This window comes from Hippichthys cyanospilos, chromosome 3 (genome assembly GCF_059441005.1).
Source record: "Hippichthys cyanospilos isolate Australia breed blue-spotted pipefish chromosome 3, RoL_Hcya_1.0, whole genome shotgun sequence".
In the NCBI taxonomy this organism is placed as follows: Eukaryota; Metazoa; Chordata; class Actinopteri; order Syngnathiformes; family Syngnathidae; genus Hippichthys; species Hippichthys cyanospilos.
This window is the reverse complement of record NC_142371.1, coordinates 5359933-5385489: the sequence shown is the minus strand read 5'-3', so window position 1 is coordinate 5385489 and position 25557 is coordinate 5359933. Positions and strand designations below refer to the sequence as shown.

Genomic DNA, 25557 nt, shown 5'->3' with positions numbered 1-25557 from the left:
AAATTGAGACCATGAAATGATGTCTTTTAAAGACGTCTTTTTAACGACTTAAAAAATGATGTCTTCAGCTTTCAATCTTGTATGAATTTGTGGTAGTTCTGAGTACGCTGAATTTTTTTCATTAGTTGCAACAAAGCGTTTAGGAGTACTCGGTTTGTAGAATGATTATCGAGGATACCAAGCAAAAGCTTAAAATGCTTTTCTTCAATTGATGGCTAACAAAATGTCACCAGCTTTTTGAAAATGTACAGTTGTGCATTTCCCATAATCTTGCACACTCCACTGTCTTCTGCGGATGAACGCTGACTAAAAAAAGGATGCAATCAAAACATCTTGCCCTACTTGAGCAGGAAGCCTATGAGTCAGTGGCCTGAAAGTGTTTCATTTGGGCACCCAGCAATCCAAGCTTGTCATCACCTGACAAGTGTGATGAGGCAGCGTTAGTGTGTGCCCATCGTTAAATTCAGTCAGGGCCATTGTTGTCCAGACTGATGCTCCGGTCAGAGAGTCAGTGGCAAAGCCGTCATCTGTTCAGACACTGACTCAGAGTGGATGATGATGGTATTAATGACAATAGCATGTTTGTGCTGAAGATAATGGAATTATTCACTCCACCCCTTTGTATACAGTACACTTACACAACCAAAACATGTGATGAGGCTTTCTCCAAGCTTTGCGAGAGAAGGACAAAAAGGCCTCCAGGTGTAATTATTGTTATGTCTTCTGCTGTTTGACCTATTTTTTTAAGGGTCGTTGCAAAACTTTGAGGATTCGTTCTTATCCAAAGGCTTATATACTTCGATTGAATAAATGAAGGGAAAAATAGGAGCTAAATCATCAAGTACGCATCAAGTCCACAGGCCCGTTTGCAATGTGTTGACCTACTTACAAATTGTGAGTTTCCTTTGTTTGTTTATTAAATTGTAATATCTCCACTCGCTATTAGATGGCAACCATCGTTTAGTTGTCTTTGCATCAGGTTTTACAGTATACTGCCCCACAGTGTGAGTGCGTGTGCGGAGTAGAGGATTATTTTGGCCATTTATGATTGATGAAAATCATTGATAAACCCCACAAAAAAATTGCTCCTCATAACTGATTAAACAAACAAAAAATATTGAAAATTATCTGCAAATAAATGACTATGCAGATGTTGAACCAAAGGTTCGCTGGATTGGGGCAATTGTTTGTAAATTCCTCTCACCCCCAAAAGATTCCCTTTTTTTTTTTTAAATACAATTAAACCAAGTGGCTCTCAGTGAAGTTGCATGTGGACCATGGGCTGACAGTTGCCCATCGCTATTTGAGAATCCAATCATCTTCAGTATGGAATCTAGAATGTTTTCAAGACCAAGCCCGAGTTTCTTCCCGTAATTGATAATGATTGACTGGTTCCTCATTGCTGTCATAAAAAGATTTGTTTGACAGTGCTCTTCTGATCAACCAATTCACCAAACAATAGAAAATGAAAATAAGGAGGGAGAAGTACTGTATATATTTACTCAAGGTGGAAAAGTGGTGTGAAACCATTTCTGGACAACTGCAGGTTGGATCATTATTTCAAACAGCTTTATGCAAGTACAAGTTATTTTGATGCCAAGTGTTGGAAGGAGTTGTACAGCAGATTCCAAGATCATTATTTCAAATAACTTTTTGCAAGTACACAATATTTTGATGCCAAGTGTTGGGAGGCGTTATGAAAAAGTCAACCTCAGATGAAAATGGAAAATAATATGTGAAAAAATAAATGAAAACTTGAAATATTTTATGATCAGTAGCAATGCCTATGCGTTATGATTGATAGTGATGTTATGCTTATACTATTTTGGACAGAATAAAAAAGAGTAATAGTCTAAAATTGTTGTTTTTATCAAAGTTATATAAATATATACTTTGATTTTTGGTCCAGCCCTCTATGCGGCCCGCAAGCTAAAACGAGTTTGATGCCCCTGCTTTAGAGGGTCGCTCGGAAACTCCAAAATTAACAAGACGTTTCATAACAAGTTACCACAACACTTCAACAGTACACAAGGCAATTAAGGCAAAGCAGCTTTATGCATTTCGCACACTTCATTCACAAGCTTACTTGTTGAGATTCAAGCAAGCAAAGACACAACTAAAGCAGTAACAAACACAACAATTAACAACATTCAGAAGCAAAGCAGGGCAAAGTTAAGTAGCTTACCAAAAATGACAAAAAGAACATACAATAACAAAATTAAAAATAGGAATCTAAAATTACTACAAGAAAACTATGATTTTAACAGACCATAGAAGGGCAGCATGGCTCAACAGTGCAACGTTTGCCTTGGTACAAGGTTTTGCAAAGCACTTTGTCAGATGGCATAGATCGCAGCATTGGAATATGGGACTTGGTTAGTAAAGCATGCAGGAAAGCAAATCACCTTCAGAATAATTATGTAGAGTTGAGTTGTGTTCTGACCTTACCCCTCTCAAACATTTCCAGCCTTTGGACGACAAGCGAGATTGCTCTTTTGGGTACCTCCAACCATATAAGGGGCCAAGATACACCAGTCCAGGTGTCTGTATGCACCGACTGATTAGGTCAGGGAGCACCATTGTTACGTCTGGGCCATTGGCATTGGGGAAAATTATTGGTGGATTAGCATGTTGAATCGCTGTTGGACCATCATAACATTTGATCACTCCGACTGGCTATAAGCTAGTGTATCAGTGCCCGGGGGCAAAAACTGGAATTAACGAAAGTGGGTGAAAGACAAGGAAAAAGCCTTGACAATTTTTCTCATTTTGCACATCGTCACCCTCCACGTTTCGATGTACAATGTCTGTAGGGATGGAAACGTGAGAAAGATGACTTTGTCAGTATGGTGCAAGAGAGACCGGCATTGTATAAGGGGGGGTGACCCCAGGGAAGAGGCTTTGTTTTTTTTCGTGATTTGACATGTATGTGATGTGTGATTGCAATAAAATAATTCATTCATTTTTTTCTGGTTTAGACTAAACTGTAACCTGTACAAATGCTGTAAAAAAATATTAACAGTTGTTGAAAGCTGATTTATTTATGTTGCTTTTTTTTATTATTAAAGGGATTCACATTCAGGTGTGTTATAGATAATGTTTATTATTTATTGATAATATTCTTATTTATAGACAGCGCATGGAGTGGGGGGGGTGGCGCAAAAGGTTTTCTCTTTCCTAGGGGGGGCTTGACAAAATATAAATGAGAAGCACTGCCGTAAGGGTATGTACACAAAGTGAAGAAAGCCATGCTATGGAATGCACGGGTACCAACCGGTTGTGTCGTATTTATATCAGCATTGTCAGCATTATGTCAGCAGTGTAGCGTGGGGGTTTGCTTCGCGTGGAAGTTCATCGTGAACAAAAAAAGATAGTGGTATGCCCTGTTTACATTTTAATATCCTGCCCCCGTAAGGAAATTTCCAGTAGGCTTTTTCTAACAATGAAGAATAGAGACTACCACCGCCGATAGTATGAAGAGGCTTTACCTCTCGTTCATGTGCAGAACGTACTTATTTGGTCAGCATCACTGTGGTATTTTTCGGTCATTTTTCTCGCACGACATGCGACATGGTGGAACCCACGTTGGGCCAAAGCGGATGGATATTGGTTACCTTTGGCCTGCTTTGAATTGGGCCAAATGTTCATCTGGATGAATTTCTCACAAACAGTCTTAAAAGGGGAGTCTGTTGGTTTGACCTTCAATATTCAAGCGTCGTATTCCTTTGGTTATTCATCAGGTCAAGGCAAAGTAGTTCATTGCCAATGCAAGCTAAACATCTTTGTACTTCAGGGAGGATTACACTTCCAAGTACAGCACTTAGAGATAGATGACTTTGTTGTCTGAGCTGAGGGATCTTTTCACATGCCAACATTTTAGTTGATCTGTGTGTGTTATTTGAGTGACTGGTGAGGTTCCGTGACAGATGTTCCAGTTGGCCTCCTTGGGGAGATCCACTTAGAAGTGCTTTGTTTGTGTGTAATCCTCCGGTGGGAACAGGAACTGGGGGAGTGCCAATCCCTTCCAGACTCAATTGAGATAAGCATAGTATTTTGCGACCATGTCAATGTTTTCATGGCTCATTTTCAACCAGAGTCCAAAAAAAAAAAAACTTCCAATGTAGAATGCATTAGTAGTTGTTTCCCAGCACAGAATCAAGATTAGAGCTTGGAACCAGGTTTTGTTATGTTCTTGTTACACATAAAGTTACATTGTGGTGTCGGAGGAACTGTGTTTCAAATTTGGAGAAATATTCTAAAAGTCTTGCCATGAGAGTCTTGCGAAAGCCTTGTACTGCTGTAATATATCTAGCTATCTGCGCAGAGCCTACAAGGGAAGCTTTCATTCCATATTCATACGAGCCTTTTGCTACCTTTCGGCCTCCAACCCGTTCTCTTTTCAAATCCTACCTTACTCGTCACAGGCCTAATGAGATGAAGTTTCTCCTTCTTTATCCGCTCACCAATTAAGATTCCCATTCAGAGCATATGGAAGGCCCCCTCACCTTGGGTGAATATCGCAAGAAACAACATTGGGCAAAAAACAATTTAATGAGACTGATGAAGTCATTGCACGACTTGTGTTACTGTCAACACTCTTCAGCTTCAGAGGAAATAAATTGCCGTATTTACAAAACGTGTAATTGGATGGGGTTGAGTAGAGTTTAACAAGTGAAGGGGTTTTTGACAAGCGGATGGGGTTTTTAACAGGGGCCGAGCAGCTGGTCGCTGGTGTTTGGCTGCCATTCATCAGGAGAGCTGTTTCAGTGACAGCAAAATGAGATGCAGAGTAGTTACAAGAAAAACAATTTGGCCGGGTTGATTTGCGCAAACGATCTCCAGAAGCAGTTAGAAAGCTTGTAAAATTTGGAGCCCAGCCATCATTTCTGGAAAAACTTGTAAATGTCACAACAAATTTGGGATGTCAGACTATCACAATGTGCGATGCCTTTATTAATTTGTGGTTAGATGTTTTAACTTGTGCTGTCAAGAGATTGAAAAACTGAGAGATTAATTCATCACGATCTTTTTTATCTCAACCTAATAATTCCTGTTAAAAACCCTCAACAAGTGTTTTTATTTATTTATTTATTTTTACAGTACATCCCCTTGTTCCTTGAGCTCACAACAAATGGCATATAACTACAAATCAGTGTGACTTCTGCTGTTGCCTTTGAGAGACCAGCTCCGATATGCATGGCTCTACCTTAGAAAGTGCCACTTTCATGTCATTTTCACAGCAATGTTTATTCCTTTTCTTGTTTTTTAAAGGATTGCTTGCAAAAATATGTTGTAACAAATGTTATTAAAAAAAAAAAAAAATCCAAGGCCGACCACTTTCTTTTTTTTTAAAATATCAAAATATAAAGAAAGAAATTACACGACATTCTACCAGGTCAGTCACACGTTGACTACTGAACACTAAATTCCACATAGCATTGATTGGCCAAACAATGTAATGTGATTATCTGCACTCAGTGACGATCAAGTGGAAGGTGTCGTCATAACTTGACACAATGAACTGAGAGTATCTTGACCGCGGCCAAGGTTTCGCCAAAGCCCTGAGACCGACTAACCAAACCCTTAGGGTTCCATCGAACCCAGGTTAAAAACCTCTGATTTGGGCATATTGTGTTATTGTGATGAAAAGATTGATGTATAACAACAAAAAAGTGGCTTCAGTCATTTTCTTTAACAGATGCTGTTGTAACAATTTACCTTTTGCTCCACCTGAGACTAGTCCCAAGTACTGGCTGCAACCTTTAGTGTCAAACATCTGGAGGAGTTTTGCTGTTTTCCTTTATCAATTGCCAAATGAGTAGAAAAAAAATCATTAAACTAAAACATCTTGCTTCATGTCCGTTACAGACTTGCTCAAATGTGGGGTTCTGTTGTTTAGATTAGCAAAAAAGCTTGCTTAGGCTCGCAACATTTGCATGACATTTCCCGTCATAAGCTGTGGCTGCAGTCGCAGCTGGCTGCTTTGCATTGCTGTGGTAGGCTAAACTTGAGCTGCTTTTGTAGTGAGTATGCTCCTCACAAAGATTGCATATCATTCTACCTTTATCAAAGGTTTCATCAGGGTGTTTTTTTTTTTTTTTTTTTACATAGTTAGATAAAACATTCATCAAAGCAACTCCCATGCTCATCCATTTCCACATCTTCTTTCCTCACTCATTTATAGGTTCTTACGCATAGTTGGTGCTTTGAGAGAGACAGCTCCCTTGGGAATAGACACACATCCTTACATGCACTTTGTAAATATTTTTCCAAATGAAGAAAAGTCTTAAAGCTCTCTTTGTGGCCATGCTTAAATGAGATTACTATTTGGAGATTTTTTAAAAAACCTTTGATTTGTATAATTTTTAGGACTGCAGAAAATGCCACCGGGTTTGATTTTCAGTGTACATATAGAAATCAAGACACAGAATGATCTTAGATTTAAATGTGAAAAACAAACAAACCAAAAAACAGTGTTTTCTTAAGCCAAACATGTCGCTTGGCGAGACACGGTTGTCAAGTCCCGGATGCAGCAGATTACTGGGGGTCTTCATCATGTATTGCCTTTGGTCGTTCATTGTTACCATGCGCTAGAACAAATCATCAGCCCTTATTTGGCTCTCTAATCTGACATTGCTGATGTGACTCAGTGGGTGTTTCTCCTTTTGCAAACACAGTCATCGGAGGGCTATTGAGGACAGTCGCATGAAGCCACAGCTCCATGCACCAAAGCCTGTTTGTTCTCGTCCACAGGTTGGCGGGTAGGCTTGTTATTGCTTCACCATGCGTCTCTTGACAATACGTCGTATGCTGAAACCCAAATGCCAACAGCCATCTTCCAATTATAAACAGCCTGTAGAGTGGAATATGTCTGTTCAGTGTAACAAGCATACCAAGGATTCCAAACGTGGGATATAGACTGATTGAGCCCTTACTTGAGATACGCATGTATGTGTCACTCTGTCCGTATGTGATCTACCTCTCACTCTTTGATCAAAACTGAACACGAATGTAGCTGTACAATCTTGTGCTGTTATGACACTAGTTCTCATTGCGTGGAGCGACCAAATGTTGTTGTATTGTTTTTTGTTTGTTTTCTGCATATTGGGACTGAGTGTCTTGTGCCATCAGCCAGCTTTTTATTCTCGGTTCCTGCACTCACTGGAAAAGTCACATTAGTCGCTGTATCAATACAACTGTTATAATTATGATTTCCCCTTCAAAGTGATGATTGAGCTGGAGAATTCTTTTTCATACTTTGGGTGAAAGGCAAGATTTGCATTCCTTACCTGTAGAGTCTTCAGTCAACAGACATGGATATTTTTGGAATGTGGAGGGAAACTGGAGACCCTGTAAGCGCTACACGGAACATCCCTAGTTGTAATTCAAATCCAGAACCTTTGACGTTCTAATTACAGTGTGGCCCCAATCATTTTCTGCACATAAATCATAAATATTACAATATTGCCTCACCAAACTCCAGCCGTTGTATTTTGTCCCGCGGGGAGTTCTGTGGGGAGTGCTTTTGGAACCATGGGGTACCGAACTCCATACAGGCTGTTTGGTCCCTGTACGACTGATGTCAGAGTTTAGTCCGCATTACCGGCACGCATTACCGGCAAAAAGTCCAATTAGTTTCCAACGAGGATTGCTTTTTGTCACCGCTTTTGTTCATTACCTTTATGACAGAATTTTAGGCACATTAGAGATGTTGGGGATTTCCGGTTTGGGGTCTCAGCATTGCATCTCTGCTATTTGAGGATGATGTGATCTCAAACTCTCTCTGGAGCGGTTCGCAGCAGAGTTTGAAGCAACTAGGATGAAGATCAGCACCTTCAAATCTAAGACCACGGTCCTCTGTCGGACCATACCAAATAATGTTTGGACATCAACGCCTTGGAACACTTTTATTTTGAAGTTCTTCCTGGAAGCATGATGCAATAATGGTGACGACTTTCTACTGCACAAACCGTTCCTCCCTCCCACCCGTAATGAATCGGGAGTCGCGACTCACAATGTGAACAACGCAACGTTGTTCTGAAGGGACATTCAATCAGGGCACTACAAACTGACCTGATTAAAATTGAAAAATATTTTAAAATAACAAAAATTCCATAGAAGGAGCCCAGGAGAAATACAGTTATGAGCTGATTATCTTCAAATCACCTTTGTGGCGATATTTTTGTCTACCATTTGAAGGAATAATTGGTAAAATATTGGCATATCAGACAGACAGTTTGACTGTCTTTGCCTGATCAAATTAGCACAACCACCAAAACTAACAGGAGCATTTTGTCAAACTGCGTAGCTTAGCTGCAGCCGAAAAATGAGCCTGTAGCAAAAGTGATTCACCTATCTGTTTACATTTGCACACTGCATTGTTAATTTTCCTGCTGTCTGTTCAAAGAAAGGAAAAATATTACCGTATATTGGGCATTATTTTATATTACTAATTTGTAGAAACTACAGTTTCATTGACAGATGAAGTAACCAGCTTCAGTCATATATTTGTGTTTCAGACTGACATTCTTGCTGTTTCTTCCTTGTCCAGTCAAGTACATGCGAGAGGCTACGCCGTACGTGAAAAAGGGCTCACCTGTGTCAGAGATCGGATGGGAAACCCCCCCGCCTGAGTCGCCGCGTTTCGGGAACTCTCCATTCACCACCTCCTCTTCCTCCCCGGAGAGTCGAAGCCCTCCTCCTCTTCAGTCCCCCCTGTCCCTGCAGGGCGACAGGAGATGCATTCCACTTAGAATGTGTTACGTAACCCGAGCCATGACCACAGCAGATCCAGACAACAGGTAGCCGATACATTCTTTGTGCTCCTTGCACCATTTCCTCATCATGTGCCTGCTGCCGTTGTCACACGGTTATTTACTGTTACTGTAGGTCAGACATGTGACTTTGTTTATTGTGAACAACATGCAGTATTTAGTGTCTTACTTCACATTTTTTCATTTCTGATTATAGAAGCAGAAAATTGCTGAAATTTTTGAAGATGGAAACTGTCCACAGTAATTAATGGGAATTAAGAGGATTTTTTTAAGGTTGGCTTTTAGGAAGAACTTAAATTTACTGTCGTTGGGAAAACAACATTTTTTAGCATAATCAGGACTAACACAATCATATTGCAGGAGCTATCTTTTTATGGATTTATGTGTATGATGATTTTAGGGTTCTCACTACTGATGTTTTTTCAAATTCTTGATTAATAACGAAAAAATATTACAATTTTAATCTTCTCCATTATTCTGTCAAATAATTGTGTAATGGTTCACAATTTCCTACAAAAATCATGTCACTACACTTACATTAATCATTGCTCAGTGGTGAAAACACACAGGCAACAGCTTAGCTATGCAAAGCTAAGTTGGAGAGGCTTTAACACGCACCGCGTGGTTACGACAATTCAATGGGAGGCAAATGGGCCCCATAAAGTAATGATGGGACATACTGTGATGAAAATCAACTTAATCAGTAATAACTCACATAAAAACCCCAATTTAAAGCTGTGTTGTTGTTTCCTTGAGCAATACTGAGCTGCCGTCACCTCGTCAAGTGGGTCACATTCTCGTATTCAAGCCTCCAAGCGCCTTTTTGCAGCAATACATACAAGCATATTTTTCTCCATTTTTGGCCTTAAGTGACTACGAACTCTATAGCTCATTATCCCCATTTGCATCATGTTATTGAACTATCATGCGCATCACCTACAAATATCTTTGCGGAAAGTGGTTCCAGCTGCCACAAAATGCCTTTTTTTTTCTTTAAATAATTTTTAGAAAGGGTTTCATGGCAAGCCCTTTTTGTGGTCGAAACAAGCAAGTCAGTTGACTTTTTTGCCAGCCCTAGATGGTTTATTAATAATACTACAACACCTTTTCTGTCAAATTACCTGCAATTCCTGCAATTCTCATGAAAGGTTTCCAGCTTTACGTTTTGGAATGTTTCAAAAATATCTCTCCTTAACTCCAAGGGAAAGTTAACAAACATCTTTGCAATCCTACAAGGTACCGTGATATGTCAAATGTATATGCATTGGTTTTCTTACATTATTAAGTATTGTTGCATCAAGTCTATGTGAAAAATGCCGCATTAAGGGGACTTGCAGTGTAAAAGAACAAAAATCCGAAAATTTTACATCGGTCGACAACGTTGACATTGATTAAAGTGAATCCTGATTTGAAGCATAAAAAACTTGTTGCTCAGGAGTCAAGGAAGTGAAGGTGTCCATTTTCCAGTGCCCTCTCACTGTTTACTAAAATATGTGATAGAGAGGCACTCTTGTCTGTTGTCTGTTGTCCTTAGCAGACCATAGGTCCCATAGTTTCTTCCTTATTAACCAAGAAATGTTGTCTGGTTCTGTTACGACAGCTGCAATCAAAGTCAATGTACTCTCTAAGGGCCGATATTGTTTATTACCTTGCATAGTCACCTCTTACATATTGAAATGAATACCCAACCAGGTACCGATTCAATAGAACGCCAACTGGTGAATACATTTTCTCACTTACCAGCAGTTTTGTGAAGAATTTCATACCTACTGCCTTGTCGAATAAAATTCAAGCTTAGCGCATTCCTTTTTCGAACGAATAATTGCAACAGACCAAGAAGAAATTCCCAGAAATGTCTGATATAATCAGACTAGACATTTTCCTAAACCAACCAGATGTAATGTTCACTGTCAAGGCTCAGCAAAATCTTGATGATGCTTTTCGCCGCACTCTGGCAAAGTTGACTTGACTTATTATATATTTTGCGATTGCAATAGTGGTTGAACATTCACTAGGTTGGCATGTTCTCCACATCACCGCTCTGTAGCTTATACTAGAATTTAGGGTCAGTAGCCAAACTCGTAATCTCGCATGCCAACGTGACTATTTGCTTGGTACACAAACCAGGTTGTTTTTTTTTTTGCAATTTGATGACACAAATACGCATGACAGAAATAGAATAGAATAGATTAGAATCGAACCAAGCACAACATTTTTGCACTCACGGGAATGATGACAATCTGACATTTCACAATATGCAGCAGTGGTGTAAAAGATTACAAGCATGCAATTTTCAAAAAGACTTATTTGCAGAGCGTGCTGCTATTCATATTTCGGAAACAGTCTATAGAATGATATGGCACGGTAGTATGGTGGCTATTTATTGTACATTAAGGCATTCCACAGCTTTTTGATTGTATAATATTGGACCGATCTATCTGATTATATTGAACTTGTGTGTCAAGGGGCGTATTTGTACATTTTTACTGTGTGGAGGGGTGGCTGATGCATTTCACGGCTTGGTGGTAGAAGCTTTTTGAGCCTTGTGGTCCTGGACTGTAATGTTCTTTGATGTTTTCGACATTTCCTCGCGAGTCATTTTCTGAAGTTGCAAGTTTTTTTTAGCTTCAAAAAAAGGAACTTTTTTTTCTTTTTTTTCTCTTTGTTTTTGTTTTTTCACCCATTTCACTTCTGCTTTCCTTACTTAGTATGAAACCACCACTGACAAATTGAACAAGGACAACTCAACATCATGTGATCTATTCAAATTTCAGCATTTACTTACACATGTTTTTATGTACAATATATATTGCTCTACCTTGCATAACTGTGAGAACCAATACACATAAACAGTAAATTTTGTTGTACAACTCTAAAAAGACTACAGTTGGTCCCAGTAATAAAATTAAAATTAACAATTCAAAGAGAATAAAATATTCAGAATGAGCCCAAATGTAATTTTGACTCTAATCAAATCTAGTCTTTTATGTGTAAAATGTACTCGACGAATTTACTGTACACGGTGACGCATGGAACAGGCATTTGATTGGTTGCCCTCTAGATCAATAAAGTGACTTTTTTTTTGTACTGTTTTTTGGTTTTTGTTTTATTGCCCCCTTTTTTATTTGCTCGTTTATGGAATATAGTCTGCTCGGGGAAGTGAACAGAATAAGACATCTTTGCACTGGACGTTTCCTGCCTAATATGGCACAATTTGTCTGGATTCAGTACACGCAGCATCCACTTCAACCTGTTGAGCCTGGAAGGGGGCTCCTCCCAGCTGTGGTCCCTTATGAAGGTTTCTGATTTTCCCCAAATTGGGGTTTTTGAGTTTTTCCTTCCCCTTCTGGGAGCTTTGGCAGGGGAGGCTGTTCTGTACCTTACTCTAAAAAAATGTCTCTGTATGACTTCTTTGTATACTAAAGAAGTCTCAAGAGGACCTTTTTTCCCTGTGAAGCCCTTTGAGACTTTGGTGATTCAAGGGTGTACAAATAAAATTTGATCTGATTTGAAGCATTTCATTGTGTAGTATTACTATGCATATGTCTCTAGTCACAAGTCTCTAGCAATGGCTAGCCGCAAATGTTTTTGTTTTTTTTGTGACTATTGACTATTGTGTCAATTTCTCATGATGCACACTGACAACGGATGACAGGTGGGAGGCTACTCTTTTATTTTATTTTTTTATTTGAACTCATTCACAGCCATTAACAGCATAAAACGGAGCGGACTGGCAATGTATGAGTTATTGCCATCAGACACTCCCTTTGCGAGTTACTTCACAGTTCTACTCCTCATACATGCTCTAAATTATTATAACCATTTTAAAACACACTTTTAAGCACATTTTCAAAACACATGTATAGAGTCTGTGTGGTTCTGTACATGCAGGTGCATTTAAGAGTCTAGGCCTGATAGAACGTGACCTAAATGAGTCTTGACGTGAGCGCTGACAGACAGCGGCTCTTCTATGAGTGTTCTGAAAAGTGCTTGAAAACTTGTAGTTTTGCGGGTGTGTGAACTATGACCTGCAATATAGCGGGAGAAATCTAGATCTATTTTCAACCTCAAGTAACACCTGGAGCAGATGTACAGTATGGTGTGTCCCACTTTGTGGAAATTGCAGATTTATCACATTCACTCGGGCTTTTCCAGGTCTCTTGGGTCAGGTGTGTGCATAGAAAGAGAAAAAGAAAGAGAGCCTGTTTGCGCAAACCGCACATGGTTGGGAGAGGTTTCACTCTACCACCCACGGGAGCAACTGAACAGATGACTATTGAGTTTGAACATAGTTGGTGGTAAACACCCCAGATAAGGTAATTCACACTGCATAGCGTTGCGGCCGAAACCGGATATTTCCTCCTTGTTTGCTTTCCACTTGTCATTGTTGGTCCTAGCGCAGCATCTTCACGATGTGGACTTTTGATTTATTTCTTTTAACGAGAGAAGTGTTTATTGCTAGGCATACGTTTTGGACGGGCGTAGCTCGAGGTGTGACATAATCAGGTTTTCTTGCTTTAACTGAAGAATCCACATTTTCTGCTTCATACTTACCATGTCTCATCTTGTCCTCAGCTGTAGGCTGTAGATTATGGTTGCATTAATCATCACTTGTATAGAAGGATTTACCTTTGACCTCCTATGCTTGTTTTTTTTAGATGATTCCTTCTACAGGATTTAACAGGAATGATGTTATCTGCGTGTCATATTATTCACCATGAAGCCTGCAACACAAACCTTTTTTAAAATTCACATTCACTGAGCACACAATCAAAGAGCTGCTCGCTGAGGCCTAGAAGCGTTCTATAGATACATGTCTATGGAGGCCAGAAATATTCCCTTACGGTGAAAGGAGATTAGTTCAGGAAATTTAGAGAAAAACACCTATTTGTTTGAAATTGCCCGCAGTGGTTTTGAAGTACGGCAACTTCATTGCATTTCAACCATGATCAAAGAAGTTAACACTGAAATGCAAATCAAGAGCACTTGATTGGCGCGTGGCTTAAAAGAACAACAATCAAATACTGTATATGTAATTTGACCTCCTCACCTCCGTGAACAAATTGTTTTCTCCAGACAAGTGGAGCTGCATTCCCCTGACGCCAGACACACTGTGGTACTGCGCTGTCCAGACCAACCATCTGCCGTCACTTGGTTCTCTGCAATGCATGCTGTCACATCCACACTGACGCAGGTCTGTCGCACAGTTACACGGCAAATATATCATATGATGTATGTAAATGATGAACGATCACGTCATCTCATCACAGCAAGCTCTAGCTGAGGTGATTCATCACGCAGCCAGATCAGGGGTTGCTGGAAGCAAAGAGATTCGACACGTGGGATGGCTGGCAGGGAAGGTAAGGAGCGAGAGGGTGTGTTCTTGTGGTGTATGTCTGTGTTTGTCCCAAAATAGAGTCCTTTCACCTTAAAAAGTCCATTTACCGTTTTATCTTATACAGGGATCTCCTGTTTTTTGCCGGAATCCCCCGGCGATAAGTAAAACCAGCAAAGCATGATTACAATGGCGAGTTTACACTTGAAATACCATTTTATTAGAAAAGAAATCTTTCCAACAGCCTGGTGAACGTCTGCTCCTCACTCTGCTTCTGCTTTGACAATGTGTGTGCCTTTGCTGTGGGTGCGTTTAACGGTGGACACGGCACGTCCCTGTGGGTGTAAAAGTGGGAGTTGGGACGGGAGTTGATTACAACTCCACAGGTACGTGCCGTGTAACTCGTGAAACGCACGCACGTCACAGCACGTCTCTGCGCAATACGGTATAACTTTTTTAAATCCGCAAAAGACAGAGTACGCAAAAATCAAAGCGAGAAGTAGGAAGGGATCACTGTAGTTTTTTAAACAATACAATGCTATTTTTTTCCATCAAATACACATGCTAAAAATGGGTGGTTTTAGTGCTGTAATGGATGAACAGCATTTGATTTCATCTCAATAGGTAATTTGTTGTGCTCAACCAATTAAGTGGCCAGTCAATTAAATCTGCCAATTATGGCCATTCAAACATTTCCATATGCATACAGAAAGCTTCTAATCACATCAGACTCACTTTATTCTAATTACATTTTCTCTATTTCTGAAAATGAATATCTGCTCCAAATGTCTATCAGCCTTGACTTCTAATAATCGGTGTCAACTCTGGGGGGGAAAAAATCTCTTATCTCTTATCTCTAATAACTTGTATCATTTCAACTCACAAGGACATCATGTTTAATTTTCCACAATTGCGTCCCCTTGCATATTCGCCATTACAAGTCCTTGCGTATTCGCCATTACAAGTATACGGCATAGCCAATCACCTTAAACATACAGGTTCACTTTCTAGCTCAACATTTAACCACCTTCAAAAACTTAGGGTCACTTTGTAATATTGCTCATCAATTATACAGTGTAATACTTATTATCCAGCTGTGGTATGAAATATATGCTTAACTCTCGCTATAATCAGTAGAAAATGACTTGGTTTCAGGCATAAACAGAAATAAAATTGGGGGACGCAAGTCTATGTTCTCACTTTTATCACAGCGCCACATTGAGCATATTATTGTTAAGAAAATGTTTGACTCGACTTCACCTATCTGTAGCCTATCTGTCAAATTCAAACCCAATGACATTTGAAATGTTTTATCATCAAATTTTAACAATCATTCCTACCTAGTGACAAAAGCTCTTTCTCATGAAAAGGTGACCCTTGAGCCTGTAAAAATCCTCCAATGTGATTGGCTTAGAGAGAACTTCAAAGAGCTGCTTAGGATTATGTAGCTGGGCTGCAGATAAAGTCTTATAATAAGAATAGTTATGAACGTAAAATACCAAGATGTATGTGGCATATGCATGCAGGAGTGCTGCATGTAAAGGATTAACTATTTGGCTTCTGGAGGAAAAGCAAGAGGCCTTTCTTTGAAGGATAGGATAGGGATTCTGTAGGAAAGCAAACGTCTCAATCGTACATATGCACCAGCACCAGAAATAAATTAGCATTTCTATGACACGAATGAACCACATTTCTCTGGAATTCTGGTTTAGTTATTGACTTGCTGAAGAAGGGGAAAACAAAACATGCAAGGTCTGCATTTAAACACATGTATACCGATTTATGTATTCCATACACATTACTACTCTCTCTGTTGGAGTTTGTGCTTGAGCAACTTTTGGGAGAAACAGTCTCGCTACTTTGCGCACTCACTGACATTTTCAGAATGCACATTATGTTTAGTAGTGGATGCAATAGTCTAATGATAGTATGAGTGGATTTTGATGTTGATCTCTCTTTGTCAGATCACAAAGATGAGTCATGAATTAACTCACTCTACATGATATGTGTGCTGCCATTGTTGTGGAAATGTCCATATGGATTTTGGAATAACCTATCAAGTGATATCTTGTCCAGGAACTTCTCCTTAATCTGTAGCTGTACTAGCCTTAAATCTGGTATACAGTGATCCCCCCTACTTCGCGGTTAATGGGGGGTGTCAACCCCCCGCAAAGTCTGAAACCCGCGAAGTAGGGTATCAGTTCCAAGATTTCTATGTACGCCCCGATATAGCCGCAGTAACCATAAACAATGCTTTTTTTTGTTGTATTTTTTGCGTATTTTATTTCCTTTCTCCTATTATTTAACATTACATTATCCTTATTAACATTATTGTATATTCATTACATAACTAACATTACTTAGTTTGTTGAGAATTTGTTCTCAGGACTGGTTATCTGCACCAAGACTCCGGTGAGAGAGTACGCAAGTCATCACGTTGAACTTCACATTTTTTTTGGCTCCTGTATGGTGTATCATGTAGTATCTGTTGAATAATAAATCAACAACAATGTTTAAGTCAGTCAACTAACATATAAACACTTGCCGAACTTTAATCTATGAATTTACTGCATTTTTAGCCGACATTAGCGGGTTAGCAACAACTAACAACAACTACTAACTATAAAGTGCAACCTCTACACAAACGAACACATAAACAGAATAAACACTCGTCGCTTACTAAACATAGGCAGTAGCGTGCGTTATCAACATAAATGATAATAGACTATAAATATGAGCTTACGTTGTCATTCACTACGTCACCGTAACGAGCCGAATGACGCACAGAGAACGTAAACTAGGAAACGGAATTGCAACGCGAGCCGACAAATTAAAAGCATGCATTTCAAAATAAGATAAAAAATGTCACGAACTCTAACACTTGAAGAATTCTTAACATAGCTATTAACTAATATTACTTAGTTATTTGATGAAGTACTGTATAATGTACTTTTTTGCTTTTTTCAATTTTTTTCCATTTTTGCGCATTTTTTAAATTATTTTTTTATTTTGAAATATATTTGATTTTTCCTGGAAAAACCCGCGAAGTACTGAGACCGCGATATCTGAAACCGCGAAGTAGGAGGGATCACTGTACTCTATATTACTTATAACCAGAAAAAGCATTGATGGACTGTTTACACGATAATGGGACATTAGTCGCACAAATAATGCACACATTTTTTCCCGAAGTAACTAAATGAGTTGCGTTCCATGTACTTGTGCAGCAAAGTGAGAGCGAGAAACAGTGCTGGAAGCCTGTGCTAGTAGTGGTGACGGAGAAAGACCTGCTGCTCTTTGACAGTCTGCCACGAAGCAAGGAGGCCTGGCAGAGTCCAGCACACATTTATCCTCTTCTTGCAACACGGTGGGTTGATCTTCACATCAAAACGAAACCAAACCAAAAACTTCATGTAAACTGCGTAAACATTGAAGGTTTAAAGGCCGCAGCTAGCCTTCTGAAAGTTCGATCGTATTAATAGATTTGACTTATAACGATCCATTTTGTGTCCGTTGTTATTAGGGCTTTACCTATTGAGAATTTTTGTTCTTCGAATATCATGCAGAAAAGTCAAATCGAGGCTGTCAGCATCGAGGTGTGCCAAGTCAATTACTGTATGTCTATCCAGGCAGCCTCAATGGAGCACTTGAGCGCTGCTAGCTAGCGACTAATTCATGCTAAACGGAGCTACCGTATAACTGCGCCCAAGCCACCGAAAAACACTGGGAACAGGAGTCGTATGCCAATGTCGGCGCAATTAAATACGATGTTTATTAGCGCCCCGAATATATGAATGAACACAATTTTGGAACAAAGTTGTGCCGTTTGCATCAAGAGTAGAGAGACTGACTAATCAATCTGTTATTTTGCTGCAAACTGCCGCGAATAATTTCAAAATAAAAGCGTGCATAAAAGTGTCCATCTGATAAACCAAGGTTTATTTTAAAGTTGGCCTTCTCACCGCATTTCTGACGTGTTTTACTCTCTCATGCAAAGCATTTCCATATGTTGCTGTGATGGGTTAGACATTTTTTTTCTGACGTGTACATTATATTAAGTGGGAATCTGGGGCATGGAAAATTGCCCCCAGAATTTTTCTCGAAATAAGGTACTCGAATTACTCCAGGACTCGTTTCAGCCCTTTCAGCTCAGGAAAGACTCACATGAGTGTCATGTTAATTAGAAGTTAGAATGTGCATCGTAATGTCTTTCACTTAATTGTTATTAACTTAAGTTAAATAAAGATTCAATCACCCCGTTAAGAGTGTTCAAATGTAACACATTCATGATGGCGATAATCTGATCCTGGAACAATTTAGTTGAATGTACATTATTTCCATTTGTATGGAAATGAGAACAAGCTGAAAGCAATTTAATTTTGTTTTCCCACATTCCACTGTGTGTTCAATGTGAGTTTTTGTGTCCCTTCAGTTTGGTATACTCTGGTCCTGACATGGGTTCCCCTTACTCGGGCACCGAGCTCTTTTTTGCCACTCGGACCGGCACTCGCCTTGGAATCGAGACTCATCTTTTCCGGGCTGAAACCAGCAAGGATTTATCGCTGTGGACTCGACAAATAGTCAACGGCTGTCACGCATCAGCCGAGATGATCAAAGAAGTCAGTACCAGTGAGTACAACTACGTCACACTGACAGACATATTTTCATACACATCGATACCTTGACTTGGAAGCTTAATTTACTCCATGACTAATCTCGTAGCTACCTCGATTACACTGTATCAACTCAGTTTTGAAATAAATCAAGACGCCACGAATTGAAATCATTAAAAGCTACATACCCACACAAAAAATAAGTGTATATAAATAGACTAACACTCATGCAAATTTGACCTTCGGAGAAGTGACGCCACCGATGGCCATTTACACTGCCACTAGCTAAGTGGCTTTAAAAAGGCATAAATACACTGATTTTTCTGGGTCACTTTTGCAGTATTTTCTGCCTCCGTGGCAAAAATGCCATGGCGTATTACTTAGGATTGTACCAATAAGTCTCTGAGAAGGGCTGAGTGCATTTCATTGGTAAGAATTAGTGCTGCCACTAACCTTTTTTTTTTTTTTTTTTTTTTTTGAGTTGACCAATCACCAAATTGCAGCATATGGCATCAGCAACCACATACTTGTCAAGTTTAAGTGATGGAAAATTGGGAGATTTGTCGAACATCAACATCATTGGCTTAGGGCTTGAATTATTTCAAGTATGTATAAATTAATAATAAATACACTTATAATGAGCACATTCAACTCTGTTTAAATTTTGCAGCTTATACTTGCATTTCTGACATGTTTATAAATGACAGATCTTAAATTGAATGTAATACTGTGGCCATAACATTGTTTTTTTGTTTTGTTTTGTTTTGGTTTTTTTTGCTGTTAAAAATGACTGCATTTTAACATGGAACTAAAAACTACACACTATACAGAGTAGTGCTAATATATGGAATTACCGCTTTATATAAATACAAAAATAAATACTTGCCACCATATTTTAATAATTTGGAGCATCAAGTCTTTAGTTGAAATGTGGAAGGTAGTGGAATCAGATGAGTAAAATCTGGAAAATGTTCTGTGTTAAAAAGAACCGAAATAAACAAAGGAATGGGTCCTGATTTTATTCACCTTTATTTAAAAGCTTTTCCTTCACCATTATGCATTTTTTAAAAAGATTAATCCAAACAATAAAAGTGTGCTATGCAACTGAAATGGGGGGAAAAAATCTCTAAAGATGGGGCGGAATATATATTTTTATAGCACTATAAATTAGCAATATAGAGTATTTGTTTTACTGTTACAGTATGTGTTGAGGGCTAGGTTTATGTTCTGTTCCCATGAGTGCTCAAATATCCCAGTTCAGAAGTGCAACACTGCTTGTGAAATGAAAGACACCGTGAAGTAGTGCATGTGCTGTTCCCGCTTCAATGTCAACCACTGGCTGTTTTGGTTGTTAATAAACCTGAGCACTGACTAATGCCTCGCAACAGACACCAAACGCTACAATATGGTGTACGCGTATAAAACAGATTATTCCGTTACATCAAAATACGTACAGTAATCTGTGTGTGGTAATGCTAGCCAGCTTAGACACGACAGTTTGAGGGTGATCAGACATCCCGTTTTGATGGGGACAGTCACAATTTTGAGTCTAGTGTCTCAGGTCGCGATAGATTTGGCCAGCTACATCATTTTGTCCTCATTTTACGTAGGTCGCATCCCGACGACCCATTTTGTTCTGTCCAGCAAGCAATTTTTTGGCCACACAGTTGTCTTAGCGATTCAACCGATAAAGCATACACAAAATGACTTTGAACTGCATTCGACAATCAAAAGCTACGTAGAAAAGCAAAGGAAAGCGAGTACTGTAAGGCTAACACAGATGTATTCAATGACTACTCACACAGTAGGAGATCTCAAACGTCATAGAAATACTAATTCAATGCACCCAAACAGCAATTAATTGTCCATGCGTACACTGAAGTTGTGTATTACTTGATCGTTTTGAACTGTCATCCAAGATAGCATTTAGCTATCAATTGCAAATTATTCTTCAACGTATATCCAGTAGAATACATTAAAAAGACAAGTTATTTCATGTTTAAACTGGTAAACTTTGTTATAGAATTTGATGCATTTAGTCTTAGTTAAAGTACTGTAATTACACAACTACCAGTCACCTGTGGGGGGGACCCATCGATAGTACATTCAAATACAAGCTCTTGCTTGCTGGGTGGCCAATTTCCATATGTTATCATTCATTCCATTCTCCTTGTGAGGGTGTTCATTTTGTATCTGTGTGTTTGGCTGCTTAACCCTTCAACGGAGTCAGGCTCACTTTTTTCGTAACAAGTGTCACTGTATTTGAAATACACTTTTTTTTTTTTTTTACTTGCAACACAAAGCAAAAGTAAAGAATTAAATTGGAGCAATGACGTCTCATTAAAAATGGTGTTAATTGGAACCCGTGTGTAAGTGATGTTACACCGGTATAATAAAACAACAGCATGTTTGAAATGCTGTCTCATTAAATGTACCCCTTCGTAAACTGGGAGAAAAATGCATCAGGTTGGCGAATGTACAAGGATGGAATAAAACATGCGGCACAGATCCTGCGACACTTCCTCAGATGTGTTCAGGCACGCTGGAACAGCGCATATCCTGAGAAGGCGACAACTTGAAGCGCTGCGAGTCCAAAATCAAGTCTGAGCTCATGAAGCAGAATATCAACACAAACGTCCGCAGAATGTAGAAGAGAGCCATATGGGAGATGTTTACAAGCTATTTCTAGATGAGAGCGGCATTTTTCTGTGTTTGTAATTTTCTATTTATTGTCAAGGGAATTCCAGCAGAACCCCCTCCCCTATCTCACTCCCTCCCTCCCTCCCTCCCTTTTCTCTCCCTGCACAAAATGTCCTGGGAACTGCATGCCTCCCATGGGTGAGCACCCCCCACTCCCTCCCCTCGCCAGCCCTAACTCATCACACAGTGCCAAGTTTCACTTCAGACCCTCTTGTATCCATCAGCGTTGTCTGCCCCGTGCCAGATCCACATTGTAGTATTCGGTAATGTCACTTCTGCATCATTTAACACAACCAAGCTTGCCTACTTTGTGTTTGCACTCACTTATCCAACAGGAAATGCCTTAAGGTGTATGTATCACAATCATATTATTTATTTCATGCTTGGTTGTGGGGAAATGGGACTTTTCTTAATCTTATTTAGCGCCATGACAAAATGTTGTCTAGACAGATAAAGGCAAGCTTTGTAGCATTCTTAGAATCCACAGGGTTTTTTTTCTTTTTGTTTTTTTCAAACTACTTGTATTGATTTTTGTTGGTTCGGTGCAAGGACAGTGGGGGTAAAGGTAAACAAAAATCACGTATCACCTTTTTTGAGTGTGGGAAATAACTGCGCAACAAACAACTGCCTGTTCAAGCCAAGCTGCATCCATGCATTATTTAGTAAGAAATTAAGGAAAATACCCTCTCATAAATATTTAATCCGGTTCACAAACAAACAAACAATGGTAAAAATATAAACTCCTTGATAAAGATCTCGCTGCACAGCATGCATTAAATGACTGAGGCTGACTTTTTCTTTGGATTTCAGATTAAAATGTTAAATTCTGGACAATCACCGCACATTATGTATGTTTTAGTCATAGTTTTGGACAATTGTGGACTTTTACGAAGGATTTTACAAGTCACTGATGTTTATCCTAGGGGCATGACTGGAAAAAGTATGAAAGACACTTCATGTGAAATTCCTTAACAGGAAATGAATTTGTCAGTTGGATGCAAATTATACATGCAAATTATACTTAGTGCTTAACACAGTGTGGACAAACGCTCCTTAAGGGCAAAACAAACATTCAATTGACATTCTGGTAGTATTGTTAGGGTTTTTACAAGTTCTTGTTAAAAGTCACGCACCGCTTGGCTGGCAACTGAGTCTTTGCTCGTTTATTCAGGTTCATCTTGACAAATTACAACAATATAGTATTATAGACAGCTGTGTATGTGTGTTTGTGTATAAATATAAATTGTGTATAAATATAAATGAGTATGAAAGCTATTTTAATTTGAAAAACGATTTATTTTGAAAACTTGACAGATTTTCTTGGATTAATTTCGGTCACTCGAGGAACAAAAAGTCACTCACAAATAAGTAAATTGAGTAAGAAACAGACATCCTGTCAAGAGACAGGTGACGAGCCTACAACTTTGAAGAAAAAGAAAGCTTTTACGAGACAATACCAGGAATCCTACTTGAAATAATGACTTTGAGCGGTAAGGACTTCAAGTGCTACCTCATCCAAAAGGACCCACAAAATGACAAGGAATGGATTCTCTACCTTTTTTGTTACCGAACCAAATGAGCTCGCAAATGGCGGCAGCCTCTAAAGTATTCTCTAGTCCCAAACTGTGTGAAGAGACAAAGAAGCTGGGGGCTCCCATTAGTTTGTCATTAAAGGTGAGCTCATATTTTATGCGCACTTTATATTCACCACTCCCCCGCAGTAAAAATCTCAAGCGTTGATCGCTTTACTAAGAGACTAAAAGAAAAGTCTACCTGCGATTTGGTGGCAAACAGTTCAGGGTATCCCCCGCCTACTGCCCGGAGACCGTCGGGATAGGCACGAGCAAGCCTGCGACCCTCCTAAGGATAAGCGGCTCTAGAAAATGGATGGACAATTCAATATGGTTTTTCACATAAGGTGTGCAAAACGTTTCAAGAGTGGTTCCATTTGAAAGTGGGCCGACTCCATCCATTTTAACTCAGTGAGATTTTTTTTTCTTTTTCAATGTGGGTTCAGTCTTAAAGAGTATGATTGAGTTTTTTGTTGTCTTTTGGCATATTTTTTAAGAAAATTGTCGGTATTGTAAATGGGTGTTTCCTTCTGAACTATACTGTATCTGTCCAATAAAAGATGACTTGTTACGTATCTCAGTATAATTCAGTTCATTGATTAGATTTTTTGAATTTGATGGACTCACATATTTTTAATAAAATGGACTGCTTCAAACTGTTTTTTACCCCACTAGCAAGCTGTAACAGCTTTTTGGGAAAGGTGTTTTTTTTTTTTTTTTTTTTTTTTTAAACAAGCTCTATTACTTACAGCGTTTTAAAACCGTGTGTTTATCCAAGGGCGGAAGTTAGAAATTACCATAATTTACCCCGCTGTGACACTTTAAGTGCAACACGACGGGGTTCTAAAATCATCAGTGCATAACCTACAGTTAATGTCATTTTTCAAGCTTAAACTTGACAGTAAAACTCAAACGTAGTCCCATTAAAGACTTTTATGCTTTACGCATATTGTTATGCTTACCATCTGCACATATTTGTGTTTCACATCAGATCCTCTCTTTATCTCTAATGTCATTTCATTCTTTACCGTCACCATTTCCCCCACTCTTTTACATCAAAAAGGGGAAAAAAGACTTGATGCTGCATGAAAAAAGTCTCTTTGCTTCGCTGTCTGTCTCTCAGTTTCAGTGTGTGCGTGCGTGTTTGTGTGTCCTACCCCCTGCCCTTCCACACTCACACACACACACACACACACACACGTAAAAGGTTTCCGGTCAAAGGATAGAGTTTCACTTTTAATCTGCGACTACAAGAAAACGATGATGTTGTAAAACTGCCTTGAGGTTTCCACTTCCCTTCCTAGTGACGTTATATTGTGTTGTAGTTCTGATAAAACAGCCCTTTGAATGTAAAAACTTAAATAGAACATGTACATCAGTTGTGGTAAAGTCACATTAAAAAAAAATTATATTCAAACTTGTACTTCTTTTCCAGAACGAGGTCAGGGTACCACATTCTAATCATGTGCAACAAATGAACATGTTCAATAAATTTAAAGGTCTTTTTTTCTGTTGGAAAGGAAGAGATGAATCAATATACCAAAGTGCACCTGACCCAAATCACACACATTCTTGTGCAGTGTATTGATTCAAACCCTAGCTTTTAAGCATTACTAAGTAGTAAGATATACAGAAAATTTCCAATGTATTTAATATTTCTTTCACAAGGTTTTGAAAAGATATCTTTTAACTTTCTGAATAAACGTGTGCTTTCTTTTTACACTACTTTGATTCATTTGATGGTGTGATGGTATGTGGGTAAATCCAAGCAAAAATGTGGTCGTTAGCATTTTCTCAATACATGGTAAGGTGTCATAAGTACTGTCAGGATCAGTTGAGGAATGTTTGGAATTGAAATTATCAACTGAAGTAAATAAGGAAAATATATAGATACTGTAGGAAGCACTTTGTATAAATGTCTGTTCGGGCAACTTTTGGCACTTCGAGGAGAGCCGTTCATTCATGAACCGTTTACGAAAACGATCCACTCAAAAGACTGGATCTTAAGTTTATTTTTTATATTTTGATTTTACGGCTCTTTGCAAAGAGAATCCCATAGTTTACAGTGAGGAGCCCTTCAAAAGACTCAATTTGCAAAGGACTGGCTTTTTAACGTTTTTTGTTTGTTTGTGTTTGTTTTGCTGTAAAACAACTATGAACAGCTCTTTGCAAAAACTCTGACTCCCATAGTTTACAGTGAGGAGCCTTTCAAAAGACTCGGTTGGCACAGCACAGAGGTTCTCAAATGGAGGTACTCATACCCTGGGCGTACTTGAAGGAACTTCAGGGGGTACTCGAGATTTAAAAAAAAAAAAACTGAAACAAATATTTAAAAAATAACAATTGAATTAAGTTTTTCAGGAAAATATAAGTTCATAAAATAAATTTTATAACCAGTGGATTATTCAATTTATTGTAAAAACCCAGATTCTCCCCCATACTAGAACGGTTCGACCCAACTTGTCATGTGCCACCTCTCGTTACCTGTCAAGTTAATGATTTTTTTTTTTTTTGAACGCATCTCCACTATGACCCCAAATGTTGAATATTTTTCTGTGGACAAG

General features: G+C 38.9%; 1 protein-coding gene across 1 annotated transcript in view; it reads left to right on the top strand.

Moving 5' to 3' along the window:
• The window catches only part of LOC148425588 (beta-1-syntrophin-like), a 44142-nt gene that overhangs the window by 7890 nt on the left and 10695 nt on the right, over nt 1–25557 (top strand). The window contains exons 2-6 of the mRNA XM_088411566.1: nt 8552–8801; nt 13851–13968; nt 14045–14134; nt 17337–17476; nt 18542–18738. Coding sequence (XP_088267692.1) covers nt 8552–8801; nt 13851–13968; nt 14045–14134; nt 17337–17476; nt 18542–18738 — 795 coding nt within the window. The remainder of the gene's footprint in view (nt 1–8551; nt 8802–13850; nt 13969–14044; nt 14135–17336; nt 17477–18541; nt 18739–25557) is intronic.